Source organism: Monopterus albus, unplaced genomic scaffold (genome assembly GCF_001952655.1).
Source record: "Monopterus albus unplaced genomic scaffold, M_albus_1.0 scaffold288.1, whole genome shotgun sequence".
NCBI classification, from domain to species: Eukaryota; Metazoa; Chordata; class Actinopteri; order Synbranchiformes; family Synbranchidae; genus Monopterus; species Monopterus albus.
The window spans coordinates 314848-339158 of NW_018128168.1; the positions used below are offsets into that span (position 1 = coordinate 314848).

Genomic DNA, 24311 nt, shown 5'->3' on the forward strand with positions numbered 1-24311 from the left:
AACGCTTTGGTCCAGACAGGAATGTCTTGATATCTGTTAGATGGATCACCATAAAAAATTGTACAGGCATGAATGGTCCTCAGAGGATGGAGCCTGCTGAATGTGGCAGTTGGTTAACTTTTCAGATCAGTAGTTTAGGGAGAACATGCAAACTCCACACAGAAAGGCATCAGATCAGCCGGGGCTCCAACCGAGCCGCTGTGCATCTAGCTTAAGTACAGACTAAGAAAACTGTTAACGTGACTAGATTCTTCACATTATGTTGTCCTTCTTTGTTGTACATCCTTTGAGATTTGGACTGTTGACCAAACAAAACATTTGTTTCTAGATTCCAAGTCTTGAATTTTGACATTATATTGATTAAATAAATGGTAAAGTAAAAATGAACTGACAAAATGCACTGCAGCCCTATTAGTGCATGGATGTAAGCATGCTGACAGTTTATTTTCTCCATCAGAAACACCAGCTGGGATGATGGACACCTCTGTCAGGCGAGCACCAGTAGATGCAGGTGGCAGGCATGTGCGAGCATACGCCAGACGAGCCAACAGTGAGGACAGCATCGAGGTGCTGAGCACCACCGAGTCCATTTGTCCTGACGACCTCACCGCCATAACCGAGGAGGAAGCAGAGCAGCAGCCTCTGAGTAACGGCTTTGACAATCAGGTGGAGACACTGACGGAGTGTACATCTGAAAATGGAGAAGTGGAGAATGTGAATGGAACTGTTTTAGGAAATGAAAATGTTCAGGAGGAAAAAGGCTGTGACACAGAAGAGTCCTCTAGACTAACAGTTATCAAAGAGGAACCTGTCACTGAGCGTCTGAAGAAGAATCATGTCGATGAAGACAACAGTCCTGAGGCGACACAAGGTGATACATCCGCAACAGCATTCATTTCTAAAGCCCAATTTAAACGTGATTTATGGCTACACACAAACATCATTAATCCACGCTGGAGTTTACACATTGTTTTGATGCATATTTTCATCCACAATAAACTGAGGCCACTGCTCATTATTGGTAAGCTCTGTTTTTCAGTGTGCAAACGAGCAGAAGGCCAAAATAGAGAGAGACAAAAGTTGTTTTCAAATGTATTCTTAGTTTAGAGTGAAGTGGATAGTGCAGTTATTCCTCTGTATTTAATTCTGAGCGTTCAGTGAAACATTTTGAAATACCTTTTACAAACACAAATCTAGATGAACAAGCAAAAATGATTTTGCATGTTTCCTGTGATCCACCTCACAGTGGTACCTTTACTCTTTCTCACATGTTCATGGTCTGTGCACTATGAAGTTTCCCATGGCATTTGCAGAATGGAGGCACAGAAATAACACCATGAAGGAAAGTCTTCAGTAGAATAGGTGCACTTAAAATTATACTTGAAATAGGTCCCCAAGAGGATTTAGTGGGTCTTTAGGACCATATAATAGAAAATATGTAATGGTGAGGTGGAGAGAGGGAGGGGAAAACTCCATACACTGTATACCTGGAATTCAGACTTGGAGAAAAGTGATGTATAAAGTAGCAGGTACTTAAAGATGTGGAGTGTTGAAAGTCAGATTAACTGACTAAAAGGTAGGAATGTTTCCAATGATCTTATAAGGTGAAATTAAATCATATACTCTAATTATCCTCAAATTATTACAAGCAATAAATCATTAGTTCCCAGTTTTTGGCTTGTGATATTTCATAGTCAAGCGATTCCTAAACCCGACCTCTTATCACAGGGTGGGTGTGAACTAGAAAAAGCAATATTTTGAGAAAAGTGTATGACGTCTTCTGTGACTCCTCAGATTTTTGTTTTTTATTAATTACTGAAGTGATTTACTAATCTCATTGTCAATAAGATTTAACAAAGCTCTTTTAACTGCACAGTTGAAGAAGCAGTGGAAGTGACGCCTAACGGATCTGGAGCCCACCAGCCGGTGCAGGCTGTGCCACACCTCCACATGAATTCTGCTCCGCTTGTAATGGTGGAAGTTGAACAGCAGTCTCCGCCCTGCATCCCTCTGAGGCTGCTGAGCATTGACGAAGTGTCCGACTGCACCAGCTTCACCAGCTCGTCAGACCCGCCCTCTCCCACCCAGCTTATCCACAGCACCACCTGTTTAGACAAGAGGAAGAGAAGGAAGGCTGCGCTCACAGCCCTCAGGTTCATCAAACTCAACTCATTCTCCCAGCATGCTGTGTTCTGTCTCCTGAGCGGCCGGCCGCTGGTTGTCATCGGAGACGAGAGTTTGGTTAGGAAGCTGGTGGATGGTTTGAGTCTGTTCCTGCCTGCTCCTGGTCCTGATGGAAACGCTGTGCTGCCATGTTTGACCATGCCACTTCAGCTGACCGACCTGCTCACCTGGAGACTGATAGGAATACATAGGTATGCCATAACACACAGTCACATGATCGTTACCTGTCAGCTCTCATCTTATTTACAAAATGATTTGCATGTTTAGTGGCCCTGCCATCCATTCCTGGGTGGCTTTGTTCTTAATATATCTTTTGATAGCCAGAGCTACAACCAGCTAGAGGGCCATGTATTTTTCCCAGGAGTCACATTTATTTAACAGGGACCGTGCTAGATTTAGCCCTCAGGCAGATGTTAGCCACTCTGCTGCTCTCATCATCTTCAGTCATTTAGAAAAGAAGTTCTTTTGAATGATTTACAGAATCAGTATTTAAGGAAAACGGTTTGAACTTCTGATTCTCTGTTGCTATTTGAAGACGGTCAGAGCTTCTGCACACACGTTAAGTATCAAAATACTTTATTGTGCAGTTTCCCCGTCCTGTTGAAATGATTGTGATGATCAGTTAAGTCAGAGGAACCGGTTTCAGTGTTTTTCTTGTTTAGATCTTTGTATTCTACAGCATTCATTTATAATCATCTGGGTTTGTCAGATTTGAGATCAAGATCTTTTTTTGACATTTCAAATGAGCTGCTATCATTTGTCTTTACATATGAAGTATATTTAAGGTCACTTCAAAATATTTAGACCCCTTCACTTTTTGCTGATTTTTTTTCTAATAGACAAAACTACCATTTTTGCCCATCAGTCTACACTCATTGTGGAACCTCCTGTAGTCTTCTTGGGTATATCTCTACAAGCTTTACACACCAGGATCTAGGCAGTTAAAATTAAATCTACAACACGTGCACAAAGTGAAGGGCTTTAACATTTCTGCAGCTAAGACAACTACATGTTATGGTGATTTTAACATTCAAAAACACACCATTGAACACAGATTTTATTCAGAAGGCCCTGAATGAGAACAGCAAAAGTAAAAGGACACGTAGCAAAAAGCATTTCCATCGGTGCCCCCCCCCAACTGGTCTAAAGAAAAGAAATGAATGCAATTTTAAAACATACTAAAGGCACGGTCTTACAATAACAAGTGTCTTTTTTTTTCCTTAACCAGATCAGCCTCCAGCTCGTCTTCCGGCATTATTCTCTCTGTGGCTCGCTACAGTCGATATCTGGCCCTGCTGGACCTGGACCAGAGGACTCTGCGCTGTCCTACGTACTCGGGTTCTCTCATCCGCAGACTGGCTGATCCTCACACTGGCATCAGCCGAGGCATCACCTACCTGCTGCATGTGCAGAGCTGCCTGACTCTGCTGACAAACCAGGCTCTGCTGTACACGTTTAACCCTGCTCTACAACGCCCAAACACCGCCGGAGGCGACGATGGCACAGAAGAGGGTTTTTTATTCAGACGAGGATACTGCAGCAGTGAACATGACATGAGAGTGATGAATTTCCTGTCTGACCTCATTAAACAGCGCCATGCAGGACGTGGACCACCGGTTTTAAGGTTCTCTTACAGTTCAGCGCATCTCCACCGAAATACGTACGCAACATAGAATCTAAAAGACAATGGACGAACAAAGTTAAATACTTGATACAAAATGTAGTGATCTCTCTAAATTTGATTCAGATGAAGAACATGTTTTTAGCTGCAGTGTTAAATGTTAGTATGTATGTATGGATGGACGATTCCTGCTCCATCATCCAGGTTATTTATCTATGGAGCGCACAAACCGCATTTCATGTGATAGTTTGCAACTCAGTATTCAGTGATAGTTGTCAGTATACATGGAGCCTAGGTAGCTACTTTGAGGCCCGTCTACAGGGTGGGTGAACGATGGAGCCTAGAGTGCAACTCGCTAGGCTCCATGTACTGAGCAGCAGTTGGAAAGCTTTCAGAACCTGCTTGAGAAACACTGGGTTTTTCAGATTTCATCAGCAGACTATTTACATAGTTCTGCCAGCACATCCAGCAGAAGGCTAGGTAGCAAAATGAACTGCTAACAGCTGATTTGGTGTACTTAGTGTTCCAAAATGTAAACAAATAGGCGCCCACACTGTATCCATGGTGACATTACATGGTAAAAGTTTAATGTGCTCAGATTTTTCCTCTACAAGAAACAGTAAGTATAATGTAGCCATAGATACAACTTCAGCCTGTTTTTAACCTGTACACTTTGGACATCTCAGTGTGCCGAAGTAGCCATTAATGGTTCACGTTTGCTTTGCACCACTGGATATACTGACAACTACAGTATCACTGAATTACTCCAATATAGAATTCGTTAAGACTTGAGCTTCAGGCAAGTTCTGCAGCGTTCCAACCTGTGTTCTTGTAATTACAAGAAAAATATCATAATCACGAGATCTGGATCTCGTCATTCTGACTTGAAACCCAGAATTCTGACTTTAAGGCAGAGGTGCGCCAGGCTGACACCCAAGAACTGGCTCAGAATTCTAAGATTACAGTCAGAATGCTGAAGAAATTCAGGATTCTGATTTTATTCTCAGAACTCAGACTGTAAAACACACTGGAAGCAAGATGTGAGCGGCGCGTTTTGACTTTGAACTCGTCAGAACAGCTGTCTGTCAGCAGAGGGACAGAGTCTTTACCAAGCCAAACAACAACACAAGTGTACTGGACAAAAGGTTCTCATTTAAGAACAGTAGGAAGAAATGGCGTTTTTATGTAGCCTGTGGATTTATCCGTTTCCCCCCCACTTGTTATGGAGGGAGAAAGTGAAACTCGAGCAGCCTGATCAGTTGTAACAGATACCACTAGAAATAAAAAACAGGATTTGTGATTTTTAAACAGCCGACACAGCAGAGGGGGTAAAACTATAGACGTGAATCATAAAGAGAACAAGGGTTTTATAGTATTTGTAGAAACATGACAAGGAGCCCCAACTAGGCACTTTGTCACAAATTATAAAATTAAGAAATTACCTTAAATTAATTGATACTTCATTTTTTTATAAACTTTGAAATTAAACAGGAAAACTCAATATACTGTCAGGTTAAGGTATTGAAGTAAAAAGCATAGAGTCGTATAAATCTGGGCCTCAGAGTACTTCACATCTGTAGTACAGATACAAGTCTTGAGTAACTGTACTTTTGTTAGTGTTGCTTCCCATCACTGTTCTATTGCACAGTAGATTCAGACCTCAGTCGAACCCCAGCAGGTTTCAGTTCAACCTCATACAACGGTAACCAGTTTTTGTTCCTAGTGGTGGAAAGGAACTATATTTATTTTTGAGATACTTGTAATTTTTATGCCACTAGATTCATCTGACAGTTTATCAAACATAAAAGCCATCATGTGCTGTGACAGCTAAAGCTACCTAGCAGCATCCTAAAGTAGTTCCAGTGAAGTAATGGTTACACACATTTGGTATTTTAAGTATATTTTAATGCCAACATTTCTGTACTTGTATGCATGACCTTTACTTGTAGCAGAATGGTTCTACACAGTGTTATTGGTACTTTTACTTAAATAAAATATCTGTGGATGTTATTGTTGCAGTGTTTTCATAATTCTAAACCGCAGCAGATACAAAAACAGAGCAATGGCCTCTTCATGTTAAAACATCATAGGTTTAGATTTGTTACTTTACTGCTGCAAAAGGTGCATGTACTTTCTCTGAAAATAGTCACATTTTACACTGGGATATAGAACTTTAGACATTTATTTACCAGTGTTAATATAACTGCCTCTTATGAACAGTTTTATAAAAGTGACTCAACAAAACAGCCTTCAGTCAAAGATCTCAGTGCAGAATGTTGTACACAGTACCAGCACACTGGACGACAAAAAAAAAGGTGTGAGAAACCAACTAAAAGTGTCTGTCGTGTTCTTACATGAGTAACTGAACGTGTTTGGAGTCTCTGCACTGTACTGATGACACCTGGCGTGGAGGTTTAATCTGTCGCCTGATGAAGCTGACCCTGCATAAACGGAGCGACAGTGCAGCGACTAGTGTTTGACATCGTATGATCAGGCCAAGCTGCAACCAAAGAACAAAACAAAGAACATTTCATTTGGACCTTTTCGATATAAAGTCCCAAATTTAATTAGTTATAATTGAGCTAGTAATGTGAAGTTACATTTACTGCTACTTGTGCTGAAATGAAACTGATTAACTCATTAGGGCAGTGAGCCACACTATCCTTTGATGCACTTGAATATGAATTGTTGCATCGGCACCAAGACTGTGCTCATTAAACAGATCAGCTAAAGGCTAGATAGGACTGATCAGCGTTACAATATCTGGCACCGTCTTTACAACAGTGGTCTATAGCGTTTATGGCCATGGTTCCCAAATTGGGGCCCATTAGGATAGTGAGGTGCTTTGTCACTTTTCACAATGAAAACTCCACAGGGTACCTTAATTTGCAGCCTCTTGCAAAGAAAAATATACTCAATAAAATTAAAAGTGGATTCTGAAAGGGAGGAACAGCTAAGACAGTTGGGAAACTTACTGTACAGCTGACTCTGAGATGAGGCTTCCACTTGGGAGAAGTGGCGTTTCACAGTAGCTGGACTGTCTGCAGGAAGAAACAATACAGAAGGTTAAAATCGGCACCGCAGCATGCACGACATATGATCACCACACGTGACAGCAACTTACTGTAGGTGCTGATTGCCACAACATCAGGTGAGAACAAGGGGGAAAAACGCAACAGATCAGATCCAACATACTCTTTAAAAATCCACTAGGACAGATTAAAAGTTAACGCTGACCTTTCCTTGATCAAAACATTGTGGTGCTTTTGCTGCAGAAGTTATAAATGAAATACAACTCACTGGTCCCAGTTCTCCGTTGAAGAAAACACAGTGGGTACAATGGTGTGAAGAACAGGTAATTTATCCCCGTCTGTTAGAAAAACAGATACAAAGAGCTTTTGACCACTAGTAGCACTAATGTTTTCCTAGTGCTGAATTTCATGCTGAGAAATAAAACCAAAACATCTTTGCAAGAAAGAAATATTTAATAAAGTATTTAATCCGAGTGCTGCTCTGATGAACTCACCTAGTTGTAATTGTTCAACTCCAGATAAGGATGTTGAAAGTTTAGTACATGGTTCATTATCAAGAGAAGATGGCCACACACCTGCTGTGTTTTCCATCTCCGATGAGAGCTCCTGCATGAAGCCATTGAGGCGTTCTGCGTTGGAAGACAAAGTGGCCCACAGCCACTCGAGAGCCCACACATTCCCCTGAGACAGAAAGATCATCAGGTTTAGATACTCGCTTCACCTCCGTGGCTCCTCACAGTACATTCAGAAGAAGCATGACAACATACATGTGTTGCATTCACCACAGCCTCCATTATGAAAAACATTCCACGTGAGTAAATTAATCTTTGTCGTTAACAGGGATGTTCTGATCCAGTCTTTTTTTGGCCCTGATAGCAAATACTGGACTCTAGTTCTATGGATCGGCTCTATTCTAGTCGATACCAATACCTAGTATCAGCCCGGTACATCTGTAGTTGTTAAAAAATAAAAAATAAAGTATTTTTAAGCCCAGCATGTAAATAACTTGGGCGACTTTAGGATTGGTGTTTCTTTTTTAATATCTCAGAAATGAGGAGTCAAAACAGCAGGGTTTTAGCACCGAGTCAATAAAAAGTGCATGTTTTGCCACTCTAATGCTTAAAGTCTATTATTTTTATTACTGTAGTCCACAACAAATCATGACTTTTGGCAAGATACTGCAAGCTGGAAGTGCTCAGTCACTAAGTCAACTGTTTGGATTTAATGTGCACAAACAGGAAATGACATCCATGATGGAAAGAGAGGAAAATACCTTATAAGTGTTGAGCACAGGGAGAGCTGGACACAGAGGACCACTAAGGATTCTCAGTCCTAAAGCTCCTGTCACCAGCAACAACAAGGCCTGGTCTGGGTACACCTGTACACACAGACACAAACATATCTACAGTTTATTGCCACTTGTGACATCCATGAGAGTGAATGTTTGAAACATACTCACGTCCTGAAAAAATCGTGGGAGATGTATGTTCAACCTGTCATGGTTCTGCAGTATTGAATTCACAACAGCCTTTGCTTCCTGAAGTTGGGCAGAAAATACACAATGAAAACAACTGCTACTATGGAAAGTAATAAAAACAAAAGAAGCTGTAAATCAACCAGAAACAAGTACGTGTAGAAACTGTGGGTGCGGTGCTGGCAGAGCGGTGAGGGAACCACAAGGCGAGTTGACGATTGTGAGAAAACGGGTCCAACACCGAGACTGGATCAGAAAAACATCAGTCACACATTGGAACAAGCTGGATAAGGCAAACTGCATTTATACAGAGTTTAGACATGCGAGGAAACTCAGTGTGATTTAAAAATTAAAGGGAAGGAGCCATTCGCAATTACAAAAACAAAAACAAATTAAGAGTTAGATTACTGTCCTGTAATAACCTTATTCATTGAGCCCTGTGTGTGAGGATGCAGGACACATTAGCTTGGTGGTGGTGGCAGCACTGGCGGGGTGTTTGTATTTTCACTTACTATAATACCAGACCATGACAACAGTAATTAAGAACCAACAGAAACAAGAAATATTCATTACAAGAAAACAGGTTTGTGCGCATCTCAAGCCCTGAAAGGCAGCAGCTGGGAACATGTAAACAAACAGAACAGTGACAGACGACCTGAGAAGTCTGGGTAGCTCCTGTCACATCCTGAGCTTAAGGCTTTTCACTGCTTATAAACAGAGAGACCCTTTAAAAAATACCAGAAAAGGACTTTAAATGACCAGACTTTGATAAGAAACCTCTCATTTTTAAAATATATACACCTAACGTTGCGTTTAGATATCATGCAAATTGATGTTTGCATTAAGGACAATGGGATTTCTAAAGAACAAACTGAGCAGCAACCAGAGTTGGAGACTTACATCGATAACGACAGCCGAGCAGCATCTCTGAGCCCTGAGTGCGAACTTCACCAGCTCAATACGTTTCAGCGGCACGGCGTCTACAGAGACAGGAGGGGGTTGACTTCTCATTAGAAAACCCTTTGAGATGGTTTGACATTATAACATATCTCTGCCTGACCTTTAATTGGCTCCCATGTTGCATCAGAGCAACAGAGCTGTGCTGGCTGACTGACCGTCAGATTTGGTGCCGTTGCGGTCTCAAAGATGTGGAGGTAAACGAGAAAGAGCGACGGCGTGAGACGGGAGGCGGGGCCATTCAGTGAGGGGAACAAACTGTGCACAGCTGACATCAAGTCTCTATCCATGCACTTGAAGAAAGGGATGAGGTCTTTAAGCTGCTGCAAGCCACTGGAGACATAAACCAAATGCAGGAAGTCAACAACATGACATCACCGATCATGTCCAAACAGATATACCTTCAATATGCATGGGATTTTATTGTGAAAGGTACAAGAGTGAGATTAGTCTAATAGCCGTTTTAAAAAAAATAAGGCTGTGTGAACATATATTTACTTTCCTTTTGTATTTTAATGTTTTAGAAGCAGCACGTCTAAAAATACCATCAGGTATCTCCTGCATTACTGACAAACAAAACAAAAACAACTAAACTAAGGTGAATTTAAACAGAATGTACATTTATACTGACTAATCTGGTGGTTGACTTCTTGAATCAAATAACTGTCCCAGAAATAGTGAAAAATGCACCTGATAATTTGCAGGGTGATCAAATTACTTGTTTTGTCAGACCGTCAGTCCAAATCCTGATGATACGTAGAGGTCGACAGACGGGAGGCGGGGCCATTCAGTGAGGGGAACAAACTGTGCACAGCTGACATCAAGTCTCTATCCATGCACTTGAAGAAAGGGATGAGGTCTTTAAGCTGCTGCAAGCCACTGGAGACATAAACCAATTGCAGGAATATTCAGTTTACTATCACAGTAGACTACGATCTACAGCAGTCTACTCAGAAGCAGACCAAATAAAGAGCCAAAACACAATCCATTACTTAATTGCAACATTTATCAGCAAATATTTTAATTAATCATTTGTAAATTTGTCTAAAAATGCCCAACAAGAGTCTGTATGATTGAAGAAAAAAAAAATTTACTTCAACAACTAAGACTCAGTTTTTCTATCAAATGAGTAAATGGTTTCAGACCTAATGTGCAACAAAGGATATATAAAGTTATATTTTTACACTTTTTTGAGAAAAAAAAAGACAATCAACAATAACAAAATACATATATTTATTTTTCTGAAAAATCTTCAGTATTTTTATAGAAGCTTCTGTACCGAAAGTTTACATCATATATAAAATTCAAATCTCTACCCCTCTCTAGGCCGAGGCTTTAAACCAGTATAAGAAGAAAAAGAGATTCCCTCTCAAAAGACAATGCTTAGAAGATAAAGGTCAAATCCAGTATCACTGCTATTTGGCTAAGAACACTCACAGTTTGTGTCCTTCAACCAGGACGACTCGCAGGTAGCGATGCAACTCTCTGTACCTGCAGACACGACACAGCAAAGTATGGCTTTCAAGTCAAATCTGTGTATAGCATACAAGCATGAAATCGTGTGTATATCCAGTGTGTACCTGCGCTGGCGCTGTAGTAGTTCTGTTCTCAGAAGAATCACAGCAAACTGTTCGATTAGGATGTCTTTCTTGCCTTTGTCTTTACGAACGCCCGACACGTTTTGCCCCTTCAGCACAGACATGAGTAGGATGTCATCCCAGGGACGAATACAAAGGCTGAAACACACACAAATGAAGTCATTCAAGCACTTTTCAGTCACTAAAATGCTTTAATGTATAACCTACCTTGGAGATAAACAGGAAAACACGCACAAGCTCTTATGAACAACCGTCTCACAGGGATATCTGAACACACACACACACCTGTTCCTCATGCTCTTCAGCTCAGCGTGGAAATTAAATGTCTTGTAAAAAGCCTGCAGTTTTTGAGCAAACTCTGAAGTCAGATCACCCATCACCATCTGTCTCTGCACTGATACTACAACTCTGGAAAAACCCAAACAGAAGAGGAAGGTGAAAATCCAAATTATTTAGTTACAGATATGACACAAGATGGACTCCTGAGTGCACATTTACCTCTGCAGTAAGGCCACTTTGGCATCAGCAACATCTGCCATGGGAGCTACTAAGGTCCTGTATAAACAACAATATTAACCAAAGACAAATACACTGAAAAGTGTAAAAAAGACACAATCGAAAACAGGGAGTGCTACTGTGTGTGTGTGTGTGTGTGTGTGTGTGTACCCTGGGACTCTAAAATGTTGACTAAAGTATTCAGCAGCTCCAAGTCTCATGATGGCAGCAGCTCTGCCACCCTGCTTATCTGCTTTGTCCAAGAACGAAGACACAAACTCATACACGGGTCTGTAACTGCAAACAAAAACAAATAAATGAGCTGCCAACACATTTCATGTGAGAAAAATACCACTGGTTGAACTGCACAAACATGTGACCTTACTAAGACGGACTTGTAAAATAGTGGTGATGGCTCTGTACCTCAGGAATTAGTGAAGCTAATCTACTGGTCTTGATATGCTTTAGCGCTTTGATCCAGATGGAAATAAACTATATGGCCAAAAGTGTGTGAATGCTCCTGTCCTCATACTTGTGTTCTTTTGGTCTAGGCACCGGTCCTGCTAGGCCCCTTGCTTCCAGTTAAAGGTACCCTGTGGAGGTTCTGACCGCCACAAACACATGGGCTGGCACATTTCTCATCCTGCTTTTGGTTTCACACTATTTTGGTGGTTTAAAAAAAAAAGGGGGGGGGCAGCAAGGACAACACGCATCTACACGATTAGAAACTGTGATATGTGCATATATATTGTTGAGAAAAGCTTTCCCAGAAGAATGAGAGCCATTCTAGAAGCAGATTGAAGCGCATGGTTTTGGTACAATCCTGCACAGATAAGGATGGATCACAATGCTTTTAATGTATTTAAAGAAGAAAAACTAACAGCTTTCTCATATAAAAACATTGAGAGATCTTGTGAGATTGGGTGTTTTTTTTTTTCAACACTATGGACAGTTCTGCTCTGTAACTCACTCATAGATGACACACTGGTTGTTTGGTAGGTCCAGACCATATTCCTGAGGCATCTTTCCCATCAGGAAGGAGGAAAACAGTTGAGAGAGTTCTTGTCTGAAGCTCCGCAGCATCGTGTCTGAAGAGGAGGAAAACCAGTACAATGGCAGTAAAATAATGTGACAAGTGGTTCAAGTTTGAAGTTTCCCAAACATCGATGTGACCCTCGTGTCCACATTCAGTTTCCGCGCGAGTGCAAATACCCGCAAGTCGGAGGTGATGGTCTACTTCAGACAGAGAGAGGTTGAAAGTCTTCAGCCATCCTAGCAATGCTCCGTTTCGGATGTTGTTCCAGAAGTCGCTCCTTTTGTGGCTGTTGCAGTGACACACGCCACCCTGACACCACACAACACACTGAACACACACAGGAAAAACAGAATTCATTCGCATTAGTGCGGCTCTAAGTAACTAGTTATCTTGCTTTAACCATGTGCAACTCAAGCTTTGTTTGTGGTCAGAGCAGGGCTGTATCCAGCTAAGAATTTTGTTAGTCCACTCAGATTCGCCTGTTCAGTGAGACTATTCCTTCTTTTTGTTAAAAAGAAATGTGTAGCCTATACTGTCAGAAAATTAACTGGCATGAATTTCACTGATGATTTAGACCACTTTAACATTGGTATTCAAATGCAAAAGAGTGACAGGAACATATTTCTGAGAATTTAAAAACTATGACCTATTTAAATTGACAATATATAATGTCAGGCTGCCATATGGATTTGTCAGAATAACAAGACACACAGGATTTCTTCAAATTTCACACATTCCTACAGCATCTTCACAACATACAATCTGGACCGACATGCCAATAAACCACAACTTAACTGGCTGGTGGACTCATCCACCTGCCATGGCGGTAATTCTAGTTTTATATTTGAGATGTTTGTGCATCTGTGTGAATTATTCCAAACAACAAGTCAATGGGACTACATATAGCCACTCGTTTGGTAACTCAAGCAAGCTCATTCAACTTAACAGACAACATCAGGACATACCAAAGACGCCAGCTTGTCGCAGATGTAGCAGAAGCACTGATCACAAATGAGCTGGTTACTGGCCACAGGACCACTGACCTCATGATCTGTAGCCCTGAACAGGAGCAAAGAGAAGTTGTAAGATTTCTCCAAGTGAGAGGCACATACCACTGATTTGTATTAAACAAAGTGTGGCCATTAGCTCACATGAAAGGGTGTATGGGGCAGTCATAACGTGCATGAGGCAGCACCTCAGCGCGGCGGGAGAAGGTAACCACCAGGTCTTCATCCAGAGGACCTTGAGGTAACACAACATCTGAAACACAAAGCAGGAGCAGCTGGTAACTATCTACAACCTCTAATGTAACACATACAGTGGGTTTATAAATTAAATTGTTGTTACCATTCTTCTTCAAATCCTGCACTTCTACAATGAGGACTGAGGGTTCCTCATGTCCATCATCATCATCATCATCATCACTGAGGATGATAATTTCTCCAGTATCCACTGTCGTACACATCAGAAACTGCTATCGCAAAAAAGGAAACAAAAGCGAAAATGAGCTCACAAATGAACCCTCGAAATAGCCCCAGTCTATGTAAGATCACGGCCTGGTCTCTGAGGGAGTCGCACAACAAACCCTGCATGTTCTGTTCCTCATTTAAAACTTTAACGTTACGTGTTTGGCTGTCTGTTTGGTGGATTTTAGCGTTCGTGTTTAAAAAAATGCAAATGAAGAACAAATCATCGAATACCTAATAGTTAAAGGGCTGTTACCCTGAGTGTTAACTGTCCTAACCTGCCAAACCAAACCTATGTCTTTCTTTTTCAAAGCTAGTTTTTAGCTCTTAAACTCAGGAAACAGAAAGATGAGTACTTTACGTTTTCTAAAAAGTAGGTAAAAATGACTGTATTAAAACAAATGTAAGCGTTTTTTGTTTTTTAAGTCCTGAAAACAACACAAGCATATTACCTTTGCTGTCTGTCTAACCAAACTGTTTTTTTGGCGCTGGGTACTTAAAACTCCGCGTAACCGGATGTGACGATTCTCTTCTTCGTCGTCGTTTTTATTGGCGCCTGACAAACCAGCTTCTGTGTACTCCCGCCACCAACTGGACTGGACTAGAGCGACGGATACATATATGAAGTCAAATAAGTAAGAGAATAAATATAATATTCTCTGCTGTACCTGTTACTCTCAGTAGTGCTTAAGTTGCTATGTCACCTCTTAATTTATATATTTATATATCTTTACCCCACTTTAACGTTATTAGTAATAAAAGGAACACAAATTGCACAATGCTATATATATAAAGCTTTATTTCATTTGTTGTAGTTTCTAATTAATTTTAAATATCAAAATAAAGATTCAGTTTACTTCAGATTTATGGGCAGTTCTCCCATTTTTATATTTCCTTCTGTCCTTTTGTACCTAACGTATATGGCCTGTTTCCTCTTGTGCTGCTCTAATCCCGTTTCCCCTGGGGATCAACAAAAGCACTTTGTCGGAACTGTGACTGAGCATGAAACCACTTCTCAATAAAATGAGTATGTGAACAAGAAAGTGATATATTTGGATTTTTGAGTTTTCATACAGTCTGTCGTTAACATCCCAGTCAGTTCAAAAGCAACTTCTCTGCAAAAGTGTAAAAAACCTTAATTCATTATTCCATGTCACCTACAGTATATTGGTTTTAATCCCTCTTTAACAGCAACATATTTTCTTTTTGCAGAAAATTTTTGAGCAGTTATACAACTAATTACTATTTTTTCTTGTCTGTTGAAGCACAAGTGAACAAGATCAGGGTGAACTCTGCCTAAGCTGAATATAATGTATTGAGACATTAAGCCATTGTTGACTCTCCAAATTACAGAAAAATAGTGGATTCAAAAATATAATGCAGAAGGCAACCAAGGTGAGATTTCATTTCTCAAGAATCCTGTATTGAAACTTGGAATTTTCTTTAATTGCAATGTAAAGGACAACAGCATTGATCTTTTTTAAAATGAAAATGCAGGAGGTTATCTGACAGAAGGTCCATGTTACAAAGCATTACTTTGACCCAAAGTCAATCCAGTTTTCCACAGCTGAATGGAAACACACAAGCAGTGGATTAAGGAGATGAATCTGAGATTTTCAGGACTTCTGATACAGAGCTGATGCAGTGCTGCTCGTCTTGCCTTTCCTATGTGAATATCTCCTCGCTGCTGCTGCTGCTCTCTGGTTCATCTGGGCCTCCGTCGGCCCGTCTGCAGCTTCTGTGTTCAGCACTGCAGCAACCGCTTGAAGCTGCAGCCCTGCCTGTTCATCCTCAGCGCTCTGAGCAGGCATCTTACTCAGCCACTCCTGATAGTAACCACGGAAACCATCAATGTGGACCAGGTAGTTGTTTCTAGACTTGTACTGGGATTAAAAGAACAGGGAGTGGAATGGGAAGAAGGGGACAACATAAGAAAAGAAACTATTTAAGCAAAGTCTTTGAAGGTCTGGACAAGGTTTTAATGTATACTTTTGTTTATGATAGGGGATTCTTTTTGAAAACAACCACAATGACAGTGTTTTGTCTATCATTATATATTAAGCTATAACATTCAAGTAACTTCTCATAGTATCAAAAGTCATCATAGTGCAAGTGTCCTATAATACAAAGCAGTAGGTGGTAAAGGATTAAACAGCATCACTTGTAGTGGAAAGTCCTTTCACAGATATTAAAAACAAAGCACACAATGCATTAAATCATAGGAAACACACCTAGACCTTTTGACTCTCAAAGCAACAATACCGTTTTGGATTTGAAGAAAAGGGCTGAGAATTCTCATTAACCACTGGTACATTAAACATTTAGGAAATCTCTTTTGTTCATTCTGCATGTATGCTTACCTGGTTATAGTTGGGTGGGTACTGAGCAGCAAACTCCAGCTGTCTGATGATAATCTCATTAGGCCACACTCCCATATCCCTCATGCTTTTGAGGATTGTTTTCAGGTAAATGTAATCCAGTCTCCGACTGGCTCGGCCGATAAGAGCTGAGAACACCTGGACATTAGGCCTAAGTCCCACCTCCTACATGTAATACATGTAAAGATGACATCAACTCATAATATTGGTCTACTACTCCTAATTCAATAATTGTTGATACAGTCCCCATTAATGTTCAATATTATTGTTCATCTCTTAGTGCAGCCACTAGCCAGAACTTTCATTTTGTTGAACTTTTCACATTAACTTAAATCACAGTTGATGTTAATATCTATTCCTCTTCAAATACTGAAACCAACATTAGTGACTTCTAGCATGTGCGTCATCACCTCCATGTCTTTTAGCAGCTGCAGACCGTCTTTCTGTCGCTCACAGCCTAATGCGAGGCTTCCAAATGTCTGTACATCCATGCTTACATGATGTTGTGGCATCACGCTCAACACAGCCTGAGATGAGAAAATAGAGCAAAGAAACATAGGTACTGTAATTAAATAGTTATGACACCCAACTTACAAAGTATACATATCTTGCCATACACAGAGTTTAAGTTTAATTTACCATTCTTTTTGGAACTGTACAAAATTTAATTCAGCTCCATTGTATTGGGCTAAAGGTAACCAGAGCTATCTGCTTTTACCTCTAGATACAACTAGAAAAGATGTTTTTATAATATTCGGTGAAATGACCCTTTAATGCCACTGAACATAACTGCAGTTAAACTGAGAGTGGGTAGTGTGTGTGTGTATGTGTGTGTACCTTGGCCCCATCCAGATCACCAGCTCTGGCTGCTCTGCGAATCACAGAATTAAAGAAAGCGACGTCAAGCTTCACTTGATTCTGCTTGGCAACTTTTAACAACAGCTGCAGAGACTGGTAGCTTGGCTCCATTGTGTCTGCCAACAGGGTCAGAGTTCTGAGGTCTGGACGAAGCCCGTTAGACACCATCTTCTCCAGGAAACCTTCAGCTCCTCCAATCAGGGCGAGCCTATCAGATGGTCCATCCACAGTGCCGAGGGAGACCACAGCACTATTTCTACCCTCAAAAAGGTCCAGCAAGTTAGGGGCTGTAGAATTAATTGCTAAATCAACAGGCAGTGAGAGGCTTTCTGTTTTTCTAACTGGTACCAAATGGGTTGATTCTTGTCTACTGAAGAACTCAGTGTCTAGGTCTGCATTGTCTCTGTGTGGCTCAGGTTGGATAAACAACTGCCTCTCTAGAAGGTCAATATTTATTATATCCTTGCATCCGGACTCTGACTTAACATTTGACACACGTTCTCCCGCTTCCTGGCTCTCGCACTCAGGCCTCAGCAGAACTCTGGTGGCTAGGGCAGGGTCACCAGTCCCACAGTCCCTTGCAGTTCGCAAGAGCAGGTTATAGTTTTTTACGTCTGGAAGAATCCCTGATTTCAGCATCTGGCGCCAAACCTGAGCCAAAAACAGAAGGTTAAGACACCTACGGGCTTTGCCATAACAACAATCAAGTTCAAAAGATGTCACAGTTTGAGATCAGTCAGGGTATAATAAGGTTTGGCTTACAGCATGCTTCTCTCTTAAGGGTCAACAGCCCAAAATCTCAGTGTGAAGTCATCTTTACTTTCAAAAATGTCCCACATTAATGTAACCAGAGCCCCTAAGTCATGTACTGTATCTAGTACCTGAAGAGCCATTCTGAATCCTGTGGCTTTGTCCTTCAAACAGCCCATCAGCAGGTAATGAAACATCTCCTGAGTTGCAACATGTCCATTCTGTAGCATCTCCTACACAAACACATACAAACAAATAATTAGGGAGTGATGTAACACAGTTCACTGGACCAACTTTCTAGAACTGTAAGCATGCGTCGCACCCTGAAAGTGTGGATACAGGCTTGGAGGTGGTTGGTCATGGCGTGTGTCTTGAGAAGAGCGTGGTATGTGATGGTGCTGAGGGGGTAGTTTTTGCGATGGAGTTCTTGTTCCAACTTCAGTGCTTGTTGAAGACCAGCTTGTTTTGAAGGCGACTCAGCGCAGGCGTTGAACAGCGCAGTGTATGTTGCATCTATAGGAGTCAGACCTCGCTTCTTCATCTGGAAGACACACAATCACATTATTACTCAATCTGATGAGGCCAAAAGAGGTATATACAAATGCTAATTATTAATAGTAGCAAGTCTAAGTAAAAATTTGAACTATGACTGGAAACTAACATGTACAAAACAAATGTTAAATCTATTATCAAAATCACTACTGTAGTTGTAGACTTAAGTGTGAGATGTTTTTGAATTTCATAATTTTGTGTTCATGAAGGGAAAACTAAGGCTAAATGAGGCAAATTAAATTCTAACACAACTCATGTGTGTCAACATAATCATCACATTCATAAAAACTAGCTCACACCACTGCAGTATTTTTTTAGCTACTGTTTACACCTGAAATAACATTTGACATGTTAATGAAAATGTTAAGTGAACATATGGTGAACTGACAATAAAATCCTTGAATAAACATGTAAAGGGCTAATAAAAAAATATTCCTACATCATTGAAGAGTCTGAAGGCTTTTTTGAGTTGTCCGGCTCGACCACAGCCTCCTATCAGGATTGTGTAATTGTACTCCTCCGGCTGTAGCCTTTCCCCCTGCAGCATGTCTCTGCTGAACAAATCCAACGCCTCTTGAAGCTGTGAGGGTACAACATACGTTTATAAACACATGAAGGAGGGAGAAGAAGAAAGCACGATGGACATAGCCGTTAAATAAGACCGACCTTGTTGTTTTTGATCAACTTCTTGCACTGTAAGAAGTACCAGTACGGTGTGTTTCTTTTCCGGGGTCTCCAAAGGGTGTTTGCCGCGTCTTCTTCCTCACTGGCGTCGTCCTCTCGGTGTCGCAGGTCCTGGGTGTCAGGACTGCTTTTCCTGAACGACGTCCTGGAAGACATGTCAGTGGAAAGGGAGCCGAAATTCTCCCATTCTTCTGGGGCTGAGGAAGAGCTCGGAGGGTTCACATCCGCACGGAAAACAGCTGACTGGGATACCGAGCTGATCGTTGGTACCCGAGGCAGCTGCCAGGGTGTCGGTGTGAGGAACCTGGATGACCGGTGTGACAAATCCTGTACCCTAGTAAGATTCAGGGTTCTGGGGGTTGACAAGACCGGCAACTTAGCAACAGGGACCAAATTTTTTCTCCAGTTTCGCACGCACGAGCAGACGAGGGACGTTAACATTTTAACTGTTTTATCTAACTAACTACAAACTAACTAATCATGTCGAGCGTAGAAACCTAAAAGAACGATCCAACTTATTACACTGGTAGTTAACTAGTGAATGTAGCTACGTATATTCGAGCATGCTGTGCGCCATGATGCTTCAATGACACAAACCTAGCAAGACCTGATTAATAGATATTGAATGACAGATATCAAGCACCCCATTATGGCGATTTTGTCCCCGGGGAGAATTAACAGGACTGTAATTTGAATACAAATTCCACTGTTTATTACTGGGCTACATAACTTGCATAAAGGTTTATCCGTACTGACTAATATGGCATACTCCGATCCACTACATCGTTGTTCGATTGATATGCTTCTGTCATTGATAAACGCCATACATCTACGCGACTGCCCTCCACTGGTCATAAGTCAATTTTGCGCCAGAGAAAAAAATATTTAACTGGTTTGATTTTTAATGGCAATTGACACAGACTTTTCTGATACAAGCTGTAGCTTCAGTGGGCCTAATTTGAAGATAGAGAGATGCATCACTACTGCCAGTTTTTTTAGTGTTTGTTGTGAATCTAACAGATGACTAACAGATTCAACCATTTCCTCATGCAGTTAAATAGAATACACGTTATAACTGACATGGCCACACCAGGAGAGAAGCTTCTTCTGTCTTTTTTTTCTTTTAAACACACCAGAATCCTGGTTTTGAATCTTATCCTGGTTTTCATTATATTCGGGGACATGACAGTTCTAAGGAAACCTGAGCCCTAAGCCTGTTTTTAGGATTTTCCTCGAAAAAGGCATACCCAAAATGAAATGTGTATATCTCTGCAACCACAAGGTGTATTTGATTACCCTTTGTGTCAAAAGAAAGGGAACACCTGTGAGATTTGTCAGGAGGTGTAAATATCATTCTATGTTTTGTTGTTGAAGAGTAAATGAAGATGGCACACAGCACAAATTAGATTTTTCAGGTTTGCCTATGTTAGTGTTAGGTATTTTTAGTCAGATAGAAATTGGATAGATACTTTATGTATTAGAAATGTTTAGTGGAGATAGGATGTCTAGTTAGACTGTTAAATGCTTAGTCATGCTTATGAGTTTCTACAGGGTACATCTGGTCAAGGATAACTAGAGAGAAGAGTTGATGACTGTCAGCAGACAGGGTGTTTAATATTATTATTACAACGTGTATAACTGTAGCCTTAACCATAATATGTTCTTATGTTTAAGTCACGACATGTTACTAGAGGTCGTGAGAATGTTTTTAGTTACACACCACTTAATCAACAGACACACACACACACACACACACATTGATTTGCTTCATGTTTTGACTACTGCTATGACCAGCTGCAAAGCTGGTAACAGAGACGTCTCGGTTGACATTTCTGTGTAGTATGGGGCTAGCCCAACCGAGGGGATATAATGTACAGGCCTGGTGGGCTCAGGGTCTTTCATCTTACATCTGCCTGCGAGCAGTTTGGAGGTGCAAGATACTTGAGTGTGTAATGTTAATTTTACTTGTGATCCTTTGAATAAATCAGCACTGTTTTGAAGTTACTTGGACTGTCTCGTCTCTCAGAGTTAGCAATCGCAACAAGAACCATATCCTGCATAAGCAAGGAGAATAAATGTATTAAAATAACCAAAGCTCAGTAGTTCTGCATAATAATCAATACAGCTGTAATATGTATAATCAAGTAAGATAAAGTTATGAAAGGTAACTAAAAGGAACTAAAGGTATGAGAAGTAACTAAAGCTTATAAAGTAACTAGAGTCTACAAGACCCAAATCTTACACCTAAAAAAAAAGCATATTCATGCTGAGTATTCCCTTGTAATGATCCAGCTGCAGCTCTAAACCTCTATGAATCCAAAGTACAACATGTGATCATCACCAGGACCAAATATTATTCTAAAATAGTCAAGCAGGACAAAATTATAGAGGTTTTAGTACATGAAGTCCAGGCGAGGTGCTAAAATGGCACATTTTGGCACCACCTGTGCCATTTGAATTTTCTCATGTATAAAACTATACTACATTTCATTTGTGTATCAGTAATGTGTTCCAAACATCTAAATATAAAACAACTGGATTTTTTTCAAAACAGAACTTTACTGTGAAGGGATAAACCAGTTCTTGCTACCATTGCTAACTCTGAGAGACGAGACAGTCCAAGTAACTTCAAAACAGTGCTGATTTATTCAAAGGATCACAGGTAAAATTAACATTACACACTCAGGTATCTTGCACCTCCAACCTGCTCACAGGCAGATGTAAGATGAAAGACCCTGAACCCACCAGGCCTATACATTATATCTCCTCGGTTGGGCTAGCCCCATACTACACAGAAATGTCAACCGAGACGTCTCTGTTGCCAGCTTTGCAGCTGGTCATAGCAGTAGTCAAAACATGAAGCAAATCAATGTGTGAATGTGTGTGTCTGTTGATTAAGTGGTGTGTAGCTAAAAACATTCTCACAGACTACACACACTATTTACACTATTGTCCATGTATATGGCAATGTTACTTCCCTTCATGCCACAGCTTGAAGCAGTTTTTGTTTTTAGTGAGGCAGAGGGGAACCCCACACTTTGTACAATATAGAGATGTCTTTACACGCCTGATTCCAGCCTTGGTACACCTGACACAGAACTTCCTGGGCTGTCCTTCCCCTTCAAAGAAAGCAGGAAGGCAAGTGGTGGGGGTGGGGGTAGCTGCTGATTCTCCAGCAACCATCAGCATCTCTTTGGCCAGCTGTTCTCTGAATTGTTTTTGGGTGTAGGGCTTTGGCTGGGTGCTGTCCTGTCGGTACTTGTACAGCTCCTTGTGTAGGAGGAAGCTGTTCACCACAGCAATGTCAACAAAGTGGTAGAAAAACGTTTTGTACCACTTTGTTGTCTTGTGATGAACGCTGTAACACCCAACAAGTTGATCTGACAAATCCACACCACCCATGTACTTGTTGTAGTCCACAATACAGTCTGGAACAGGTACCTGCTTGTTATTCCAGACCCCAGCCTCCTTCACTTTTCTCTTTACAGTCTTTCCAGTGAAGGCCTTATGGATTGTGGAGCACATTGAAACAGGTCTTGTGTCCGTCCAGTTGACAAACAGAAGGTCGCCACTACGAATCCAGCGAAGGTCTCCCCTCTGGGCCTTTTTGGGCAGGTCATTGGTCTCGGTCTTTGGGAAGCCAATGCAATATTTTCTGATTGTGCCACAACAGCCAATGTTCTTCTTGGCCAAGTCAGAAAAGAGAGCTGGACTGGTGTAAAAATTGTCTGTGTACAAATGATATCCACTACCCATAAAAGAAAAAGGGAGGAGGTCCATCACGGCAGAGTAACCGAGACCATGGCCTGAGACTGACTTGCTTTTTCCTGTGTCTACAAAAAAGTTCCATGTGTAGCCTGTTGTTGAATCAGCAAGTACATAAAGTTTGTATCCCCACTTTGTTGGTTTATCCTTTATGTAGTGCTTCATGCTGATGCACGCTTTGGAGGCGACCATCCGCTCATCAATTGACACATGCTGGTAGGGCTGGAAGTACGCTTTGCAGGCATCCACCATCTCAGTGTACAAAGGCTTGATTTTGAAAAGTCTGTCATAGGCCGGTGAGTTCCTCTTCTTCTCATTTTCTTCATCTTCTGCTGGGCTGCTGAGATGAAGAGACCAGAGAATTGCCTCAAACCGGTCCCGTGACATCTTTTCCCTGGGGAAGGAGAAGTTATATGGCCATTGTTTCCTCCAGTAATCTGACCTGTGATGGACTGTCACAAGGCCAGTGAAAATAACAATGGCCAAAAATGTATAGAAGTCCTTCACTGTCAGGATGGTCCACTTGAAAACCACCCCAGCAGCTTGTCTTCTGGCTGCATTGGCGTTTGTGTTTTGAACAATTTTTCTGACAACTGCAGCAGAAAAAAACAGTTGAAAAAGGCCAAGTGGGGACCAAGACTGGGTGGTGTCAAATGCTGGGCCGGGTTTTCTAGTTGGAATGAACCGATAAGGGACAGGCTGGACATCCTCTTCCTCTCTGTTATGCCACCTGTCCTCCTCACCGGCAGGTCCAGCTTCACTGATAATAAAAAAGCAAATATAGTCACAAATCACAAAAAGCCAAACACTTGGTGCTGAAGTCAGATTTAGTTTCTACTAACTTTGATTTGTATAGCTCCTGGTTGGAGACAGAGGCTCACACATTCATCTAATCAGACAGGACAGTCTATTTGCACTGTAGCAATGGCTAGCTGACCAATTTACATACACACATCAACGCTGATAGCCCACCCCAGGATGCTCATCAGGCCATGATTTGTATCACACAACCCAGGCCAGGCCTCAAACCAAGTGTTCTGAGAGCCTGCATTCTTCAACATGAGACACACATACACACCAGTAAGATCTTTACCAACCTGCATTGTGCAGCAGTAGATTTTCTTCCTCTTTTCCTCCCTTCTGGCTGCCTGGTCCTGGAAGGTCCAGGTTCACTATCTTCACTGTAAACCCACATGTGGAAAAAAACAGATGCATTCACTGAGTGGCCTGGTTGTGAAATTGCAATTGCAAACCTGGTTCTGAAATATTTTTGTTGTGTGTTTTTGTGTGTGTATATATACTCTTTCTGTAGTCATTGCTACTGCATTCCCGATTGCCTCTCAATATCTGCCTGGTTTAGGGGCTTGGAACTTGTTCGTGTTATGCGTTATCTGTTCCATGGCTGCTGGAGCTAGTGCGTTTCCCCACTGTGGGGTCAATAGGGTCCTATATATATATATA

At 41.3% G+C, this 24311-nt stretch overlaps 5 protein-coding genes across 8 annotated transcripts in view; 1 reads left to right on the top strand and 4 right to left on the bottom strand.

Moving 5' to 3' along the window:
- The window catches only part of smcr8b (Smith-Magenis syndrome chromosome region, candidate 8b), an 8518-nt gene extending 2651 nt beyond the window's left edge, over positions 1-5867 (top strand). The window contains exons 4-6 of the mRNA XM_020622765.1: positions 458-871; positions 1877-2375; positions 3413-5867. Of these exons, the coding sequence (XP_020478421.1) occupies positions 458-871; positions 1877-2375; positions 3413-3857 (1358 nt within the window). The 3' untranslated portion in view covers positions 3858-5867. The remainder of the gene's footprint in view (positions 1-457; positions 872-1876; positions 2376-3412) is intronic.
- A 104-nt stretch (positions 5868-5971) lies between these two features.
- Positions 5972-9595, bottom strand: LOC109973293 (uncharacterized). Of its 4 annotated transcripts, none has more exons than XM_020622767.1 (10): positions 9372-9595; positions 9212-9291; positions 8468-8557; positions 8297-8374; positions 8111-8215; positions 7413-7518; positions 7106-7175; positions 6930-6937; positions 6781-6846; positions 5972-6305 (listed from the first exon to the last, which is right to left on the bottom strand). In XM_020622767.1, the coding sequence occupies exons 1-10, from the start codon at positions 9556-9558 to the stop codon at positions 6220-6222; spliced, it is 876 nt and encodes a 291-aa protein (XP_020478423.1). In that variant the 5' UTR covers positions 9559-9595; the 3' UTR covers positions 5972-6219. The 4 variants fall into 4 exon arrangements, with proteins under 4 accessions (XP_020478423.1, XP_020478422.1, XP_020478425.1 ...); XM_020622769.1 differs by having other exon boundaries at positions 6214-6312; XM_020622766.1 differs by lacking the exon at positions 6930-6937 and having other exon boundaries at positions 5972-6312.
- A 407-nt stretch (positions 9596-10002) lies between these two features.
- On the bottom strand, positions 10003-14441 carry LOC109973301 (uncharacterized). The gene is made up of 12 exons (XM_020622787.1): positions 14316-14441; positions 13745-13871; positions 13549-13657; positions 13363-13456; positions 12574-12724; positions 12332-12449; positions 11533-11658; positions 11365-11421; positions 11152-11274; positions 10849-11004; positions 10706-10759; positions 10003-10147 (listed from the first exon to the last, which is right to left on the bottom strand). The coding sequence occupies exons 2-12, from the start codon at positions 13860-13862 to the stop codon at positions 10003-10005; spliced, it is 1251 nt and encodes a 416-aa protein (XP_020478443.1). The 5' UTR covers positions 13863-13871; positions 14316-14441.
- Positions 14442-15259: 818 nt separating this feature from the next.
- ptcd1 (pentatricopeptide repeat domain 1) lies at positions 15260-19694 on the bottom strand. Its single transcript, XM_020622816.1, has 8 exons — positions 19068-19694; positions 18841-18981; positions 18172-18390; positions 17981-18082; positions 17079-17750; positions 16652-16768; positions 16224-16406; positions 15260-15746 (listed from the first exon to the last, which is right to left on the bottom strand). The coding sequence occupies exons 1-8, from the start codon at positions 19524-19526 to the stop codon at positions 15480-15482; spliced, it is 2160 nt and encodes a 719-aa protein (XP_020478472.1). The 5' UTR covers positions 19527-19694; the 3' UTR covers positions 15260-15479.
- A 2326-nt stretch (positions 19695-22020) lies between these two features.
- Positions 22021-24311, bottom strand: part of LOC109973282 (piggyBac transposable element-derived protein 4-like) — a 3825-nt gene continuing 1534 nt past the window's right edge. Inside the window, exons 2-3 of the mRNA XM_020622745.1 lie at positions 23948-24031; positions 22021-23610 (exon numbers count right to left, since the gene is read on the bottom strand). Coding sequence (XP_020478401.1) covers positions 22056-23610; positions 23948-24031 — 1639 coding nt within the window. The 3' untranslated portion in view covers positions 22021-22055. The remainder of the gene's footprint in view (positions 23611-23947; positions 24032-24311) is intronic.